The sequence below is a fragment of the Rhinolophus hipposideros genome, assembly GCF_964194185.1.
Source record: "Rhinolophus hipposideros genome assembly, chromosome: 6".
Taxonomy (NCBI): domain Eukaryota; kingdom Metazoa; phylum Chordata; class Mammalia; order Chiroptera; family Rhinolophidae; genus Rhinolophus; species Rhinolophus hipposideros.
In genome coordinates, this window is record NC_138052.1 from 68316555 (window position 1) to 68330688 (window position 14134).

The 14134-nt window shown below is 37.9% G+C and overlaps 1 protein-coding gene across 1 annotated transcript in view; it reads right to left on the bottom strand.

Moving 5' to 3' along the window:
- BOLL (boule homolog, RNA binding protein) overlaps window positions 1-12454 on the bottom strand; it is a gene marked incomplete at both ends in the record, with an annotated part of 59804 nt that extends 47350 nt beyond the window's left edge. Inside the window, 6 exon segments of the mRNA XM_081050781.1 lie at window positions 2593-2668; window positions 4148-4202; window positions 6102-6193; window positions 8853-8996; window positions 12062-12231; window positions 12334-12454. Coding sequence (XP_080906907.1) covers window positions 2593-2668; window positions 4148-4202; window positions 6102-6193; window positions 8853-8996; window positions 12062-12231; window positions 12334-12454 — 658 coding nt within the window.
- Window positions 12455-14134: the final 1680 nt, after the last annotated feature.

Genomic DNA, 14134 nt, shown 5'->3' on the forward strand with positions numbered 1-14134 from the left:
TCTTCCTTCCACTGTACCAGTGCTTCTCAAAATTTTACATTACAATCACTTGGACAGTTTATTAGAATACAAATTCTAGGGCCCCATCTCCAAAGATTTTGTTGTAGTAAGTCTGGGATAGGGTCTGATTTGCATTTTGACAGATCCAAGTGAACAGCTGCTGGTTGCATACCACACTGTAAGCAGCACGGGCCTACCCTTTAAGTAGTACTACTACTTCTCAGTTTTTATATTTTCATTGCATTTCTTCTAGTATTGTTACTGCTTATTTTAGTGGTTCTTAATCTGATCCTTTTGAGAATCTGATGAAAGCCATGGACCCTTTTCTCAGAAATATATACATTCAAACAAAATCATGCACGCAATTCAGGAAGTTCATGGATTTCCCTTCCCCCCTCAAAGATCATCAAGGAACCATAGTTTTATCTGTTAAACAAATAAACAAATTTTGAGTGAGTACTATTACAAGGCATTGAACTAGGCCCTGGTGATACAGCCAAAAAGAAAAAAAATGGGACACGTCATGATCTCTATCTTCATAGAACTTAGGTTCTGGTGGGGAAGATATCATTAGCTAATTTACAGAATTAATTATTTATATACATTTATGTATACAGAGGGTGCCAAAATGTATACACATGTTAAGAAAGGAAAACTGTATTAAAATTGTAATATTCAATATATACCGATAACAAAAGATGAATACAAGTCACATTTGACTTCTGCAATTACTACAGGTGCTCAAAGTGGTTTCCATTAGAGTCCAGACACTTTTGATTACAGCAAACTACTGCTTGAGCAATGCTGACCGAAGTGTTCACTTGTATACATATTTTTGGCATACCCAGTATATGGAGCTTTGGTGAGGAAATGATGTTTGGGCTGAGCTTTAAAAATGAATGGAATGGCAAAAAGCATTCTTGGTAAAGGAAACAGTGTATCAGGAGTATGGTATGTTCTATAACTAGGAGAAGGACAGATGGCTAAAGCATGGAAGAAAAGGGAAGAACAGCAGCTCAACATAAGCAGAGAATAACATGACAAGATATGCCCTTCTGAAAGATCATTCTGCTGCCTTGTGTATGATGGGTTGGAAAGTAGCAAGGTTGGACTCAGACCAGTTAGGAGGCTTTTCCAGTAATCAAGCCAAGCAAAGTTAGTAGCTGGGACTAGAATATTGGAGACGGGCATGTAAAAAAGTGATAGATTTGAAAAATTTTGAAATAAAAATCCTTCGTATTTTATAAATGTACTTTTAATACTTACCATATCTTTGTAGAAAAGTAAAAAGAGTTTTGAAGTCAAACAGTCCTGGATTTGAAGGCTAAGGCTACCATTTTGTTAAGTTATTTAACCCTACACTTCTCAAATTTGGGCACAGGATGGTATGCCAAGAAATATGAAACGGCACAGGCTGAACATGATCTTCCTACAGAATCAGTTTTATTCAAATAATTGTTTTTAGGATACATTTTTATATTAAAACAAACAATATTACAGAACTGAATGCAAAATGTATATGATACTTTTGGATAGAACATCAGACTTTAAAGAAAATTTGTAATTCTGGTATGTTGTATTGGGTTAAGACCCACAACATGCCAAGATTAACTTTCCTCTACATTTAAGAGTATTTCAGCAGAAATGTTCCTAAAACAATGACTTTACCTTTCTAAGACAGAATTTTCTATTCATAAAAATAGAACTAATCTTTATGGCAACATGCCTCCCAGGATGCCGTAAAGATTAAAAGAAATAGATGAAAACCCGTGACACTGAATAGTTCTTAACTTTTCATCTATTTGAAAGCATTCACCATGGTTCTGATTTATGTTTTATTTTTAGCAACTTGTGGGTTATAATATGTACTACCTGTATCTATGGCTGGTGATAATGGGCTTCTAAGGAACCATTATTACATGGTACAGCGTTAATTCTTGCAACTAATAACAGTAGTCTGAGTTTCTCCTTCCAGACGAAGACTCTATTAGAAATTTTAATAAATATTATAGTTAAAAATTGTAAAGATGTCTAATTTAATAAGTGGGAAGAGTGAGAAATAAAAGAGTAGAATTGAAAGCACTACAAAAAATTGAGGAAGCCACATAAATTGGCTAATTCTTAAAGCTTTAGGGACCGTTCCTTCTGATAATTATGACACATGTGGTTGGGTTACAGAACATACCATGCAGCCAGATTTACTGATATTAGGTCTTTATTTTAATTTTCAGTAGTACCTTTACTTTAATTTATAATTATTTTCTAATTAGAAAATTTTCTAATTAGTAATTGTAAATATCTTCCAGTTACTTTTGTAATTTTAAATTATATTTTTATCAGACTTTTCCTTTAAAGATATAACTATGGAATACATTAAAGCATCATTAATTATGTAAATTTGCTCCGAACCCCCAAAATCTAATATTTTATTAATTTATGATGATAAATATTCATTTTGGCCACCAATTTTGCTAAAATAACTTTGTTAAATGAAAGGAACCTGATATTTTAATGAACTTCTATAGAAAGTCTAATATTTCAAAAAAGAACCATGTAAAAATATTGAAAAATACATTAGTTGTCAATACATACGAGGGATCCCTACTTGTTGTTTTCTTATTGCTGGACCAATGTTTAGTTTCTTATCCTTATAATTAAGTTTTTCAGCCTAAAATAAGAAAAAATAAATTATTTTGGCACTGTTGTTTATAGACCAGTAAGAAAAAGTAGTGAGAACTAATTTTAAAACTTCAGACTATAACATTCTTCGACAGCAGGAAGGCACAGTGGAAAAGACAGTCTTTGGATTTAAACAGATCTGGGTCTAAATCTTGTTCCCAATGTTGTGACATTAATTCCTAATCTGGAATACAGTCAATATGCTATTCATGGAACTTTAAGAATTCACCTACTCATTAAAATTTATTTGTAACCCCAAAATCTATACTCATGGCAATTCAGGGGTTATTATTGGTGGACATGAACAGAAAAGTGAAAAATTTGAGTTGCCTGATACACATGGTCCCCAGCTGAGATCAAACAAGGTGACACTCTTTCTTGTTTCAGCTTTCCTACTGGAAACAAGTGTCCTTTTTGTGTCCTATCTAGTGCCATGTTTTCTGCACTTTTGTGCTTTATGTTGGTGATTTTGCTATTTAAAACAGCCTTTGAGTGTAGTGCTGAAGTGCTGGCTAGTGTTCTTAAGTGTAAGAAGACTGTCAAGTGATGGAGAAAATGTGTTAGATGGGTTTAATTTAGACACGAGTTACAGTACTGTTGGCCATGACTCAGTAATACCAGGGGTGCCAAAAAAATGTATACACATGACTTTGTTATTGGTATATATTATTACAATTTTAGTACAGTTTTTTCCTTTCTTAAAATGTGATTACATGCTCATACATTTTTTTGGCACTCTTTTTTATATATTAAATGTGTCTTTAAACAGAAACACCATAAAACAAAGTTATATATTGACTGGTTGATGAAAGTATTGTGACCAGAAGCTTGTGGGAACCTAGCCCTATATTTCTTCTAGGAACAGCAGTTCAATATTTGCTAAGTCAGTGTTTGTGGAGACTTTATAGACTATTACTACTTCAAATAAGGAGAATTGAGTGCATATGATTTAATAACATACAATTCAAAATCTATTTTTTTAAATTAAATGTTACATTTGCCAAATTTAAAATTATGGTACTGAACTGCAGGCTACAGATTTTTTCTATGAATGTTCTTAGTTTATTTAAAGTTTTTTGTAGAAGGGAAATAATCTTAGAAACTTCATTCTAGGAGTGTATATTTGTAGTGTTTATTAGGAAGTCATAGTGCTATTAACACTTCAGAAAAGATACATCCCCAAATTCTTAGTTTAAGCAAATAAAGGGAAAGATTATATTACAACTTCACAATCATACTCATGCAATGATTTGGAATTTATTTTTCTGAAGATAAAACGTTTCTCTTTAATCTTTTTCTATTAATCTAATTGTTTTGGAGACCAATATCAATCTTCAGATGAAACTAATTATTTTTTTTAGCAATTGATCATTGTACTAGAACCCTATTATTAAACTAAGTACCTCAAAGGATTAGCTTCAAAGAAAGAAGTTCCAAAAATAAAGTTAAATACATTAAAAGGTCATACCTCTTGTAAAATTTTTTGTGCATCTTCTTGTGTTTCAAAAGTGACGAAACCATACCTAAATAAATGCATTAATAATTTTCTTAGAACATTAGAGTAATATCAATATTTTAAAAATTCTGTTTTTTAAGAATAGGCCACTGTAAGAGTGAGCATTGTTCTATGGTGCAGCAGTATGCAAAACTTAGGAGAATTACTCATAGTTTAACACCGTCACCTCCTCTTAGAGTCAGGGGACCCAAAGGAAAAAAAAACACCCAGGGATCTTGAAACAGTTTCAGACCTGAATTGTATTTAAGACAGACAAGCATGAGAGAGTCATGTTTTAGCTTACAAATTAGGATGCAACGAATTTCAGTCAACAGAATTTCAGAGATTATTAAAAAGAGCAATAATCTCTTTTTAAAATAATAGAAGTTTGGCTTAAATAGGAATTGAAGAAGAAAAAAATACTTTAAAAAAGTTAAAAATTTTCAACACGATAAAATTTTTTTATTGGTAAATGCATATACAAATGTATTATTTACTATTATGAGCACATATAAATTGATAATGCAATTATTAGTATATTTCCCAAACAAATTCAATTAAAAATATGCATAACCCAGACTTTACATCTACTTTTCATACCTTCAGAGTATAATTCATATAATGTTCAAGATACAAAATACACGATATATGCCATGTCCAAAAAAGCCAAAGTAGGTAGGCAAACAAAAAGAAAGCTAAAAAGCATTATCTCCCAAAACATATTTTCTATTTAGATAACTTAAGGAAACTCTTTTGAATGGTGCTAAATATCTTGATTACTTTCTTAAATTCATAATTACTATATTATATGTAAAGTTTCTTTTTCTAACAAAGGATTTCTCTTTTTCTATTTGCCCAACAGAAAATCTTTGCATTAAACAAAGAGTAAGGAAATATTTTTACACTAATTTTTTTGGTAGAACACATACACCACCCAGTGGAAAAGGCATAAAATACAGTTTGTTTTTATGTTTTTCAATGATAAAAAATGGACATTACCAAAATACTAAAAATACTATTTATTTAGTCAAACAAGAGGTACAATCTTACTTTATCCTAATATTGTTAATCAATCTGAGGAAATATCTCATTTGTTTAAAAATAACCTCTCTGCAGGATCCCATCTCTTCCAAAGTACCCATCTATCAGATGTTGTTTCCTACTAATATAATTTTCTATCTACCTCATTGGTCCCTTCTCTTATGCCTATAAACATGTATGTCTTGCCTCTCTTTCAAAAAAAACAGATACAATCTTTCATCAGTCTCCACTATCTTACCCACTTTCTTTAACTTGCAGTCAAACTCCTTAAGCAAGTACACTATGTAAACTATCTTTTTCTTCTCTGAAATTTGGCTTTTGCATATATCAATCCACTGAAACAGCTCTAAGGTCATTAGCTATTACTAAACAAATCCTACTGCTTCTCAATTTTCATCCTCCTTGATTCAGCAATTAAAAATCATTCTCGAGTTATATTTCTCAAATTAGTCCCTTAATTAGGTCTATGAGGCACAACCTAAAGACATTCCCTCATGTCAGCTTTTTTCAAATAAAGCTCTCTTTATTCTAAAGCAGTATGTATACAATTCCAAAAGTATTGGATTCCTTTAGTTTCTGGTCTCTTAGCTATTGGACATTATCTACTCAACATTAAGTGCTTGCTATCTAATACTGAATGGTCCCTCAGCCTATGCAACAAAAACTTCCCAACAAATTAAAGAATACTAGAGTGTCTCCCTTCAACACACACACACACACACACACACACACACACACACACACGGAGATCAAAAGGTAGGAGGAAAGAAGAAAACACAAAATTCTCCTTTTGAAAAATGGAACTACAGTAAGTTACCATACAAAATATAGTAACCCAATAAAAACACAATTGTTAATTTTATATACTATCTATAGTGATACTAACCCTTTGGACACTCCAGCTCTGTCATTTACAATCTTCACTTCTTTTACAGACCCATACTGGGAAAAAAATTTTCTTAAATCATTTTCATTCGTCTAATGGCATAAAAACACACAAAAAAATTTTAATTAATAATAGATGAAACAACTTTAATGCTTTGTTGGAGACAGAAAAGTTTATAAATAAATAATATGAATATAAGAGTACCTCTCAGCATAAAAACAGTGCATGAAACTACTAGGTTATTAAAATCAATATATGTAAATACTTTGTTTTATACAGTAACTAATGTTATTAAACATAGCTTAACTATAGAAATTTTAAGGTGAATTGTTTGAAAACTACAAAGAAAGCTCACTATTTAAAGGAATTCTTGTTCTCTAGTTGGCCGATTATTAGGGGAAAAAAAATTTAAATTAGCCATGACTATAATGACAGTAAAGGCATACAGGTATCCCCCACTTTTGGAAAGTTTGCCTTATACTACTTTGCTTTTACAAAAGACCTACATTAGTACCTGTTTGAGCTAACCAAAAGGAATCCGAAGAGGACTTTCATTTTTAGGAAAAAAGGTGAAAAGTGAAATTAGCATTTAGCATTTGTTTTGCAGAGAGCCTTTATAGAGGCAATGTGCACCCTGAGCAAAGAGAGTGACATTGCCAAGCTCCTTCCTCTGGAAATGTACTCAGCATATCAGTATCAAGCTGCCAGTAGCTTTGAACTGTGTCTGTGAACATCTGTGCTTTATCTCAATATATTTTGTACATCTCCTAGCAAGATGTGTCCAAATGTATCAGAAAAGTCTAAGAAAGCTTGTAAAGGTGTTTTGCTTAGCATAAAACTAGACATAATTATATATATTTGGTAAGGATTTGGTAGGTTATATTTTTGGATCTGGGAACGTTCAAAAAATTTTCCATATACAAATGCTTCTTGGCCTTACAACATTTTGGTAGACAAAAGGTTTCATAGGAAAGCTCTACTTTCAGAAAGCAGGGGGAACCTGTATTACTAACGGGGACCACAGTCATGGAAGTGGAAATAGGTTATGTTGGCCTACATCAGTCACTATTTTAATCAGCATAGTATCCAGGAAGAGTAAAGTTCTAGGAAAGGGATATATTTCTGAAAGTACTTTAACTCAATTTCTTATAACAATGAAGTAGCTACAAGATTTAAAGTTTTTAGGTGCTTGGTCTGTAGTCAATATACATTTCAGCTAGATATAGACATTATGATAATATTCAAAATAAAAACTTGAGTCAAAATAGACTAACGTACAAGATGCTTACAAAGATGGTTTTGGCATATCTGATTTTAATTAAAACAGTCTCATAGAAGACTCATACCACCTATTCTCAGAGTAGTCGCACTAAATTCATTGTAATTTCATTTTGTGCTTCAGCTATAACTGTTTGCCCTCAAGAGAAACTTTAAATATCCCTACAAAAATGTTTCTTTATATACATAAACGAAGACATGCCTAACAGTAGAGCTATGCTTCTTGAGTTTCACTGCTACCTCACTACTTACATATACTATCGTTTTTTAGTTAGTAACTTACAGCCTGCTAAGCTGCATGATGACAAATACCGAGTTAATCTAATAATAAATAAATGCTTCTTATTTCAATAAATAGAAAATAGAATCAACACTAGAATAAGGATTTCTGTTAGAGATTTGAAAACAAATTAATTCAAACTATTCTCTAGTAGAAGAATCACTAGCTCAAATTTGCAACTCCACTTCTCAGTTGAAAAGTTAAAGAGACTGAAAGTCAAGACGACATTCTAAATTAGGTGATAGAAAGAAATTTACAAAAGATGGAAATCTAGTACATTACTCAGGAACCTAAAAGTTGGGATAAAGAAACAGGGTTTCATTGGGGTGGCCAGTTAGCTCAGTTGGTTGGAGCACGGTGCTCTTAACAACAAGGTTGTCGTGCCGGTTCGATCCCCATATGGGCCACTGTGAGCTGTGCCCTCCACACTAGATTGAAACAACTACTTGACTTGGAGCCACGAGTCCTGGACAAACACACTTAAATAAAAAAAAAGTTGAAAAAACAACAGGATTTCACAGAACTAAGTGTGTGTGTGTGTGTGTGTGTGTGTGTAGTCTTCTTTTGTAAATTATAATCACTCATTATTTAGGCTATTGGAGTACTATGCAAGACAGTATAATTAGTATAGTATGGTGAAATGAAGACTATGGAGCAAAGAGGCAGAAAAGTAAGATTCTAGTATTTACTCGTCACCAAGTAGATAGGAGTCTATAGACATGTCAATTAGCCTCAATTTCCTTGTATGTGAAATTTGACAATTATATATGCTCTAACCTCCATTTTTTAAAAAAATAAATTTTATTGGGGAATATTGGGGAACAATGTGTTTCTCCAGGGCCCATCAGCTCCAAGTCATTGTCCTTCAATCTAGTTGTGGAGGGCGCAGCTCAGCTCCAGTCCAGCTGCCGTTTTCAATCTTTAGTTGCAGGGGGCTCAGCCCACCATCCCATGTAGGAATTGAACCTGCAACCTTGTTGTTGAGAGCTTGTGCTCTAACCAGCTGAGCCATCTGGCCATCCCTCCATTGTTTTTTAAAAGATTCTTTATATTAAGACAGTTTGAAACCTATTAATTATTGTACAAATAGCAAATATGTTATCATTTTTATAGTTGCACAAAGAAACAATTTCTGAGAAATAAAATAACTTCTAATGCAAAAATTACACCATGTTACATGCATAAATAGGTACCTTAAAGTCAATTCCTCCTACAAAGATGCGATTAGGGATCACTGTTCCATATCTTGGGGCACTTGTTGGGTTATTCAAAGGCACAGGTGACACAGGATTAGGGGATGAAGATAATGAATCTGTTTGCGTCTGATTTGATGTTTGCTGTAAAACAAAATTCTTTTAAACTTTTAGCACTTGTTGCAGGCTGAAAACATGTACCTTTAAATAAGATGCATCATTTAATAAATTGTAGTATTTTAGACTTTAATTTTATTCTAATATTATGAAGATTATAATTAAAGCTAATGACTTTTTAGGGCAACATAGATAGGAAATGTAGAATCGACTTCACTACAGGGAAATTTTAAATATGTTACTTAAATATACTTATGTTAATTATTAAGTATACTATTTAAATATTAAGGAGAAATATTAAATTCAAAAAGAAGTTTGAGAAAGAGAAAAGCAGCCCTTGGACAGCTAAGAGCCAGCCTGGCATAACCAATTAGTAACCACCTGGTGGTGGTAGGAGTTGGTCTGAAACTCACAGCTAGACTGTGACGTTCTCTGGTTAACAGAACACCAACATCAGGCAAGGCTACTGTGATTGTGATGGATCAAGATAAAAAGACGACTACCCAATAATCATGTCTGAACATTGACACAAACAAAAGCACTGTCCAAACCATAAGAATGACCAAACATTCCTCTCTCCTGGCTTAAATGAGTGATTGCTCACCCCCTTATCAATCACAATTAGCCTCGATCTACTTTTCTTGCCTTCTAGATAAGAATTAACATACCAATCATAACGTATTCCCACATCCTGACAACATGCATTTCAGAGTAAAGCCCTTCTCCTTTCGCCTCTAAAAATGCTTAACATAAGCCTAAATCCTGTAAGTTCTTTCTAACACTCTCTTACTGAGAGGCCCCATGGTATATATTCTTCCTGCTTGCAACAATTCAATAGACCCAACATTATGAAACTACAGCTGTGATCCTAGCAGTCTCTGGCTAAAGAACATTGACAAGTTAATAAACACTGACATTCAAATTCACTGTTTTTCAGCTCTTGCATCAATTTTTTAAATGTGCTTGTCAATGTGAAGATTGGACTGATTTTGTAAAAATAAGCCTCCAAAGCTTGAGAATAGAATTTTGAAAAGAAACCAATTCAAGAACTTGCTAATTAATTTCCTTCTGGGACTGCCGAACAGACACATGAGACAGTCTAATATACTAAATGAGTATTTCAAAAAGCTTGAAGTTCATAATTTCAATTCTCTGAGAAACAAATACATGAAAATGGATTTCCAACTTAGATAACGAAGTTGTTCTTTTTCACATTTGTTCTCCTCTTTCATTTCATTACCCAATAAAACTATAATCTCTAAATTAATCTCTGCAAGATGTATAGAGAAATGACTAGGCCAGTGGTGACGAGGGGGCGATAGGCTGAACCTTACGGGATCTATTCTACATCTAGTCTTAACCTTTTCACTGCGTTAATTGATTTCAAGTTTGTTCTCCTAAATGTGTCAAAAATCCACAGAAAATAAGTACAGTATTTGTTTTTAAGTAAATCAGTTAAGGTGCTACATTTTATTAAAGTAAATGATTACTTTAAAATATATAAATTTCCTATTGTTATTCATTCTTAAAAAACACAAAAATATAGAAGAATGTACATCTGCTTTCCTAAACTTCCTTTCTGGAACACTGAGCTCGTGGGGTAAAGTCAAATGCTACAGTTAGCAGCATGGAAATATCATTCCACTATAGACGAACGAACGTCGCAGCGAAAATGTTAAGAGGGAAGTAAACACATGATCCCTCATAAGGAAGTTCATAAAAAACATCTGTTAAACCATAGAAAAGTCATCACATTTTAATAATTGTTATGCTGTTGTTTCTAATGAAAGAAATTGGGAATCTATTCTTAACAGCATTCTCTCTGGGCATTTGAGGTGATTTGTAACTTCGATCACATTTATCTGTAGGACACAGTGCCCAGAATAGATGATTCTGGGATGCTTATTTTTTTCCACTGTAGATGTGTATTGCTGGACATAATCGAACAGCTCTAGTAGATATCATCGTATCTCTCTGCCTATTTAGAATGTAGAAATGACCTATTTGCAAAATTAAAAAAAAATTCTTCATGAAATTCTTTTCTTAGAAACAAAATGAGTTCAATGGATGAACTCATTTGTTCTCAGGTTTGTTTAAATAAAAGTCAACCCCATTGTTTTTTCCCACTGAGAGAGGGATGACATGAACACAAGTGGACAGTGCTTTATTTCCAACATTGAGAAACTAGTTAAATGATAATGAGAAAAGAGAGACCAACTTTTTACATCCATTCACTTCATCCTCCTGCTCTATTGTGGGTCCCAACTGCTATTTCTCCTTACCACTTTCCAACATATTATGTAATTTGTATTTATTGTCTGTTTCCACTATAACGTAACCGTCATGAGGAAAAGAGGTTTTGCCTGTTTTGTTCACCACAGCATCTAAAGTGGTGATGGTACATAACGTGGTTACCCGAAAATAAGACCTAGCCAGACAACCAGCTCTAAAAATTAATACAAGACTCGGTATTATATTATAATTATATAAGACCTGGTATTATTATATTACCCAGTCTTATAGTAAAGTAAGACTGTGTCTTATATTACATTATATTATATCATATTATATTATATGACCCAGTCTTACAGTAAAGACTGGGTCATATAATTTTTGCTCCAAAAGATGTATTAGAGCTAATTGTCCAGCTAATTTCAGGTAAACACCGTAGCTGGTATACAACCAATATTTGTTGAACGAATTAATCAGTTCTTCCTGCTCACGATAGGCCAACCATTAAGTCTGAAGAACACACTATGAATTAACAGCCTAGAAAACGTTCTCATAGTTATCAGTAACAAGGCTCAGGTAGAGGCAACACCTAAGCTCCTTAGAGAAGGTTAGCCATTCATTGAGTTACACAGTGCAGCCTCAAATCCCGCTGAAAATAATTTTGCAAATGTACGAAAAGCACCCAGGGAGGTGCCGTCACTGTGTGAGAAGGGTCCTTACGCAGTCAACTTCCAGTACTAGCGTTTATTAAAAATTCCCTCCAAAGTCATGTGCCCTCACTGCCTCCACCCCTTGAGAGTGAACCTCGAAAGCCACGATCTACTTTTCCAACGAAGACAATAGTAAGAGAGCGAGCTAACCGTCGCAGTCACGGCCTCGACGCTTCTTCCTCTCCGAGGCCAGCAAGTGGAGGCGCTGGGGGAAATGGCCGCGGAGACAAAATCTTCGGGTTCTCTCGGGTCATCGTGAACTTGGGCACTGACACGGGGATCCACCCCCTCCCCACCAAAGTGCGGGAGGGAAAAGAAGGCTAACCAGCGAGAAATTTTGCCCCACAAACCCGCCAGCAGTGGTGGCGGGAATCCTTAACGGTACCGACCCGACGTCGACGTCGGCCTAGTGGGCAGCTAACCCCGAGGCCCTCGCGTGGCGCGTGCTGATTGGCTGTTGGCAGAGCGCGGGGTGGGGCAGCACGTCGCCCCGGGCCGTCTGGCGAGCTCCGTCCCCTGCCCCTCCCCGTGTTCCGCCCTCATCCGCGCTGGGCGTGGACTCGGGGCTAGAGTGTCAGGGTCCGACCTGGGCCGCTGGTGCCCCCACCCCCAGTTCTCTCAGGCTTCCAGCCCCCCACTAATAGGTGGGGAAAAGAGGCGCCAGCCGCCCCGACAACTCCTCGCGGTGGGCGGCTGGGCTGATGAGTCCGGCAGGAGCGAGCGTCAAAGACACAGCCGAGCCCAGTTTCGGCGGGAAAGCTGTGTCTCTCGCCCGGACCCTGTGGTGCAGAGCGCCCAGTCACGCGTGGCCTCCCGAAACCTCTCAGCCGTGTCCGAGGTCCCCCAACCCACCTATACCCAGTCCAAGGTGGCCGACCCTGTCCGAGCCCGTGACACGCTCCGACGGGGTCTGCGGGCGGGCTGCTCTTCAATGTGGGCCTTCCTCCCAGTCAAGTAGTGGGTGTTTTGGACTCCTGACCTCAAGCCTTCCAACCCCTGAGGGGCGGAGTCCACACTGCTCCTCATCCCCGCTACTCCGGGGCCCTGAACGCTGTACTCACCGTCCCAGAATCGGTCTCCATCTTCTACGCTCTTCAGAACCGGGGGGAAGGGTACAGACACCTCAAGTTTGAAAGCACCTTCACACCAATGAAGCAACACCACGTTTCCCGACGGAGACGCCCCCTAGCGGCGGGGAGGCAGTGGCGGCTGCAGGGGGCGCAGGCTAGTACCGGGGCCTGAACCTGCCACCGGGGGGGAGGGGGTGGGGGGTGGGGGAGTAGGGGGGGTGGGGGGGAGGGCCAGGAGACGACGCCGGCGCGGCGGGGCGGGCGGGCGCCTCAAGCTGGGGAGGGGCGCGAGCGGGCGGGTTTCGGCGGTGGCCCTGGGTCGCGGAGGTGGGCCGTCTGAGGGGCACGGCGTGCGGCAAGTCGGGGCGGGCCTGGGGTGTGCGGATCTGGGGCCACTCTCGCCTGCTTTCGGACGGCTGGGGAGGAGAGCGCGAACGGTCATGCAAAGCTCTATGCACGTCGCACGCCTTTCGCTCTTCTCCCCTTTGGAGAAAAGTCGGCCTCTGGGACTGGTGGGTTTCGAGAGGCGGAGGTGACCTCAGGCTTTACTAAGGTGCAAGAAGCCGGTTGAGGGGTGACGTCAGAAGGCTGGTGCAAGCGAGAAGGGTAGTTTTCAGAGTCCAACTCTGACCCCCCCCCCCCCCCCCCCCCGGGCCTGACGGGCCAAAGTCGGAGACTCCGGAGAAGCTGCGGACGCCGCGCTGCACCTGTTGTCGCCGTCACTCATCCCCACGAGGGGGCGGGGCGGCGCGGGCCGCTTGGCCAGGACCCGGGGCACAGTCCAGTCCCGGCTCCGGCGCCTGCCCCAGGCCCAGGCCCCCAGCGGCTCCCGCGGGCCCGACCCCGCTGCGTACCGCTTGGCAGCAGCGAACTTTCGGGAGTCGGTCGGTAACTAGCCCACCCTCGCGCCAGAGAGGGTGGGGACTGTGCGACTTGGCTGCAGTGGCTTTGGCTGCCGGTAGCCTTGGGATCGCCTCTGAAAGAAGACTGCTTTGTAAGAAACATTTCTGAAAGGTAGCTGAGAATTATATATGCATTGCCGTATAACATATTGGCGATACATATAACATAATGGCGATCTATAAAAAAACATAACCAAGTTGTAAATAATTACTAGGTAAACTTATATAATGGTTATTATAGCTACCGTTTA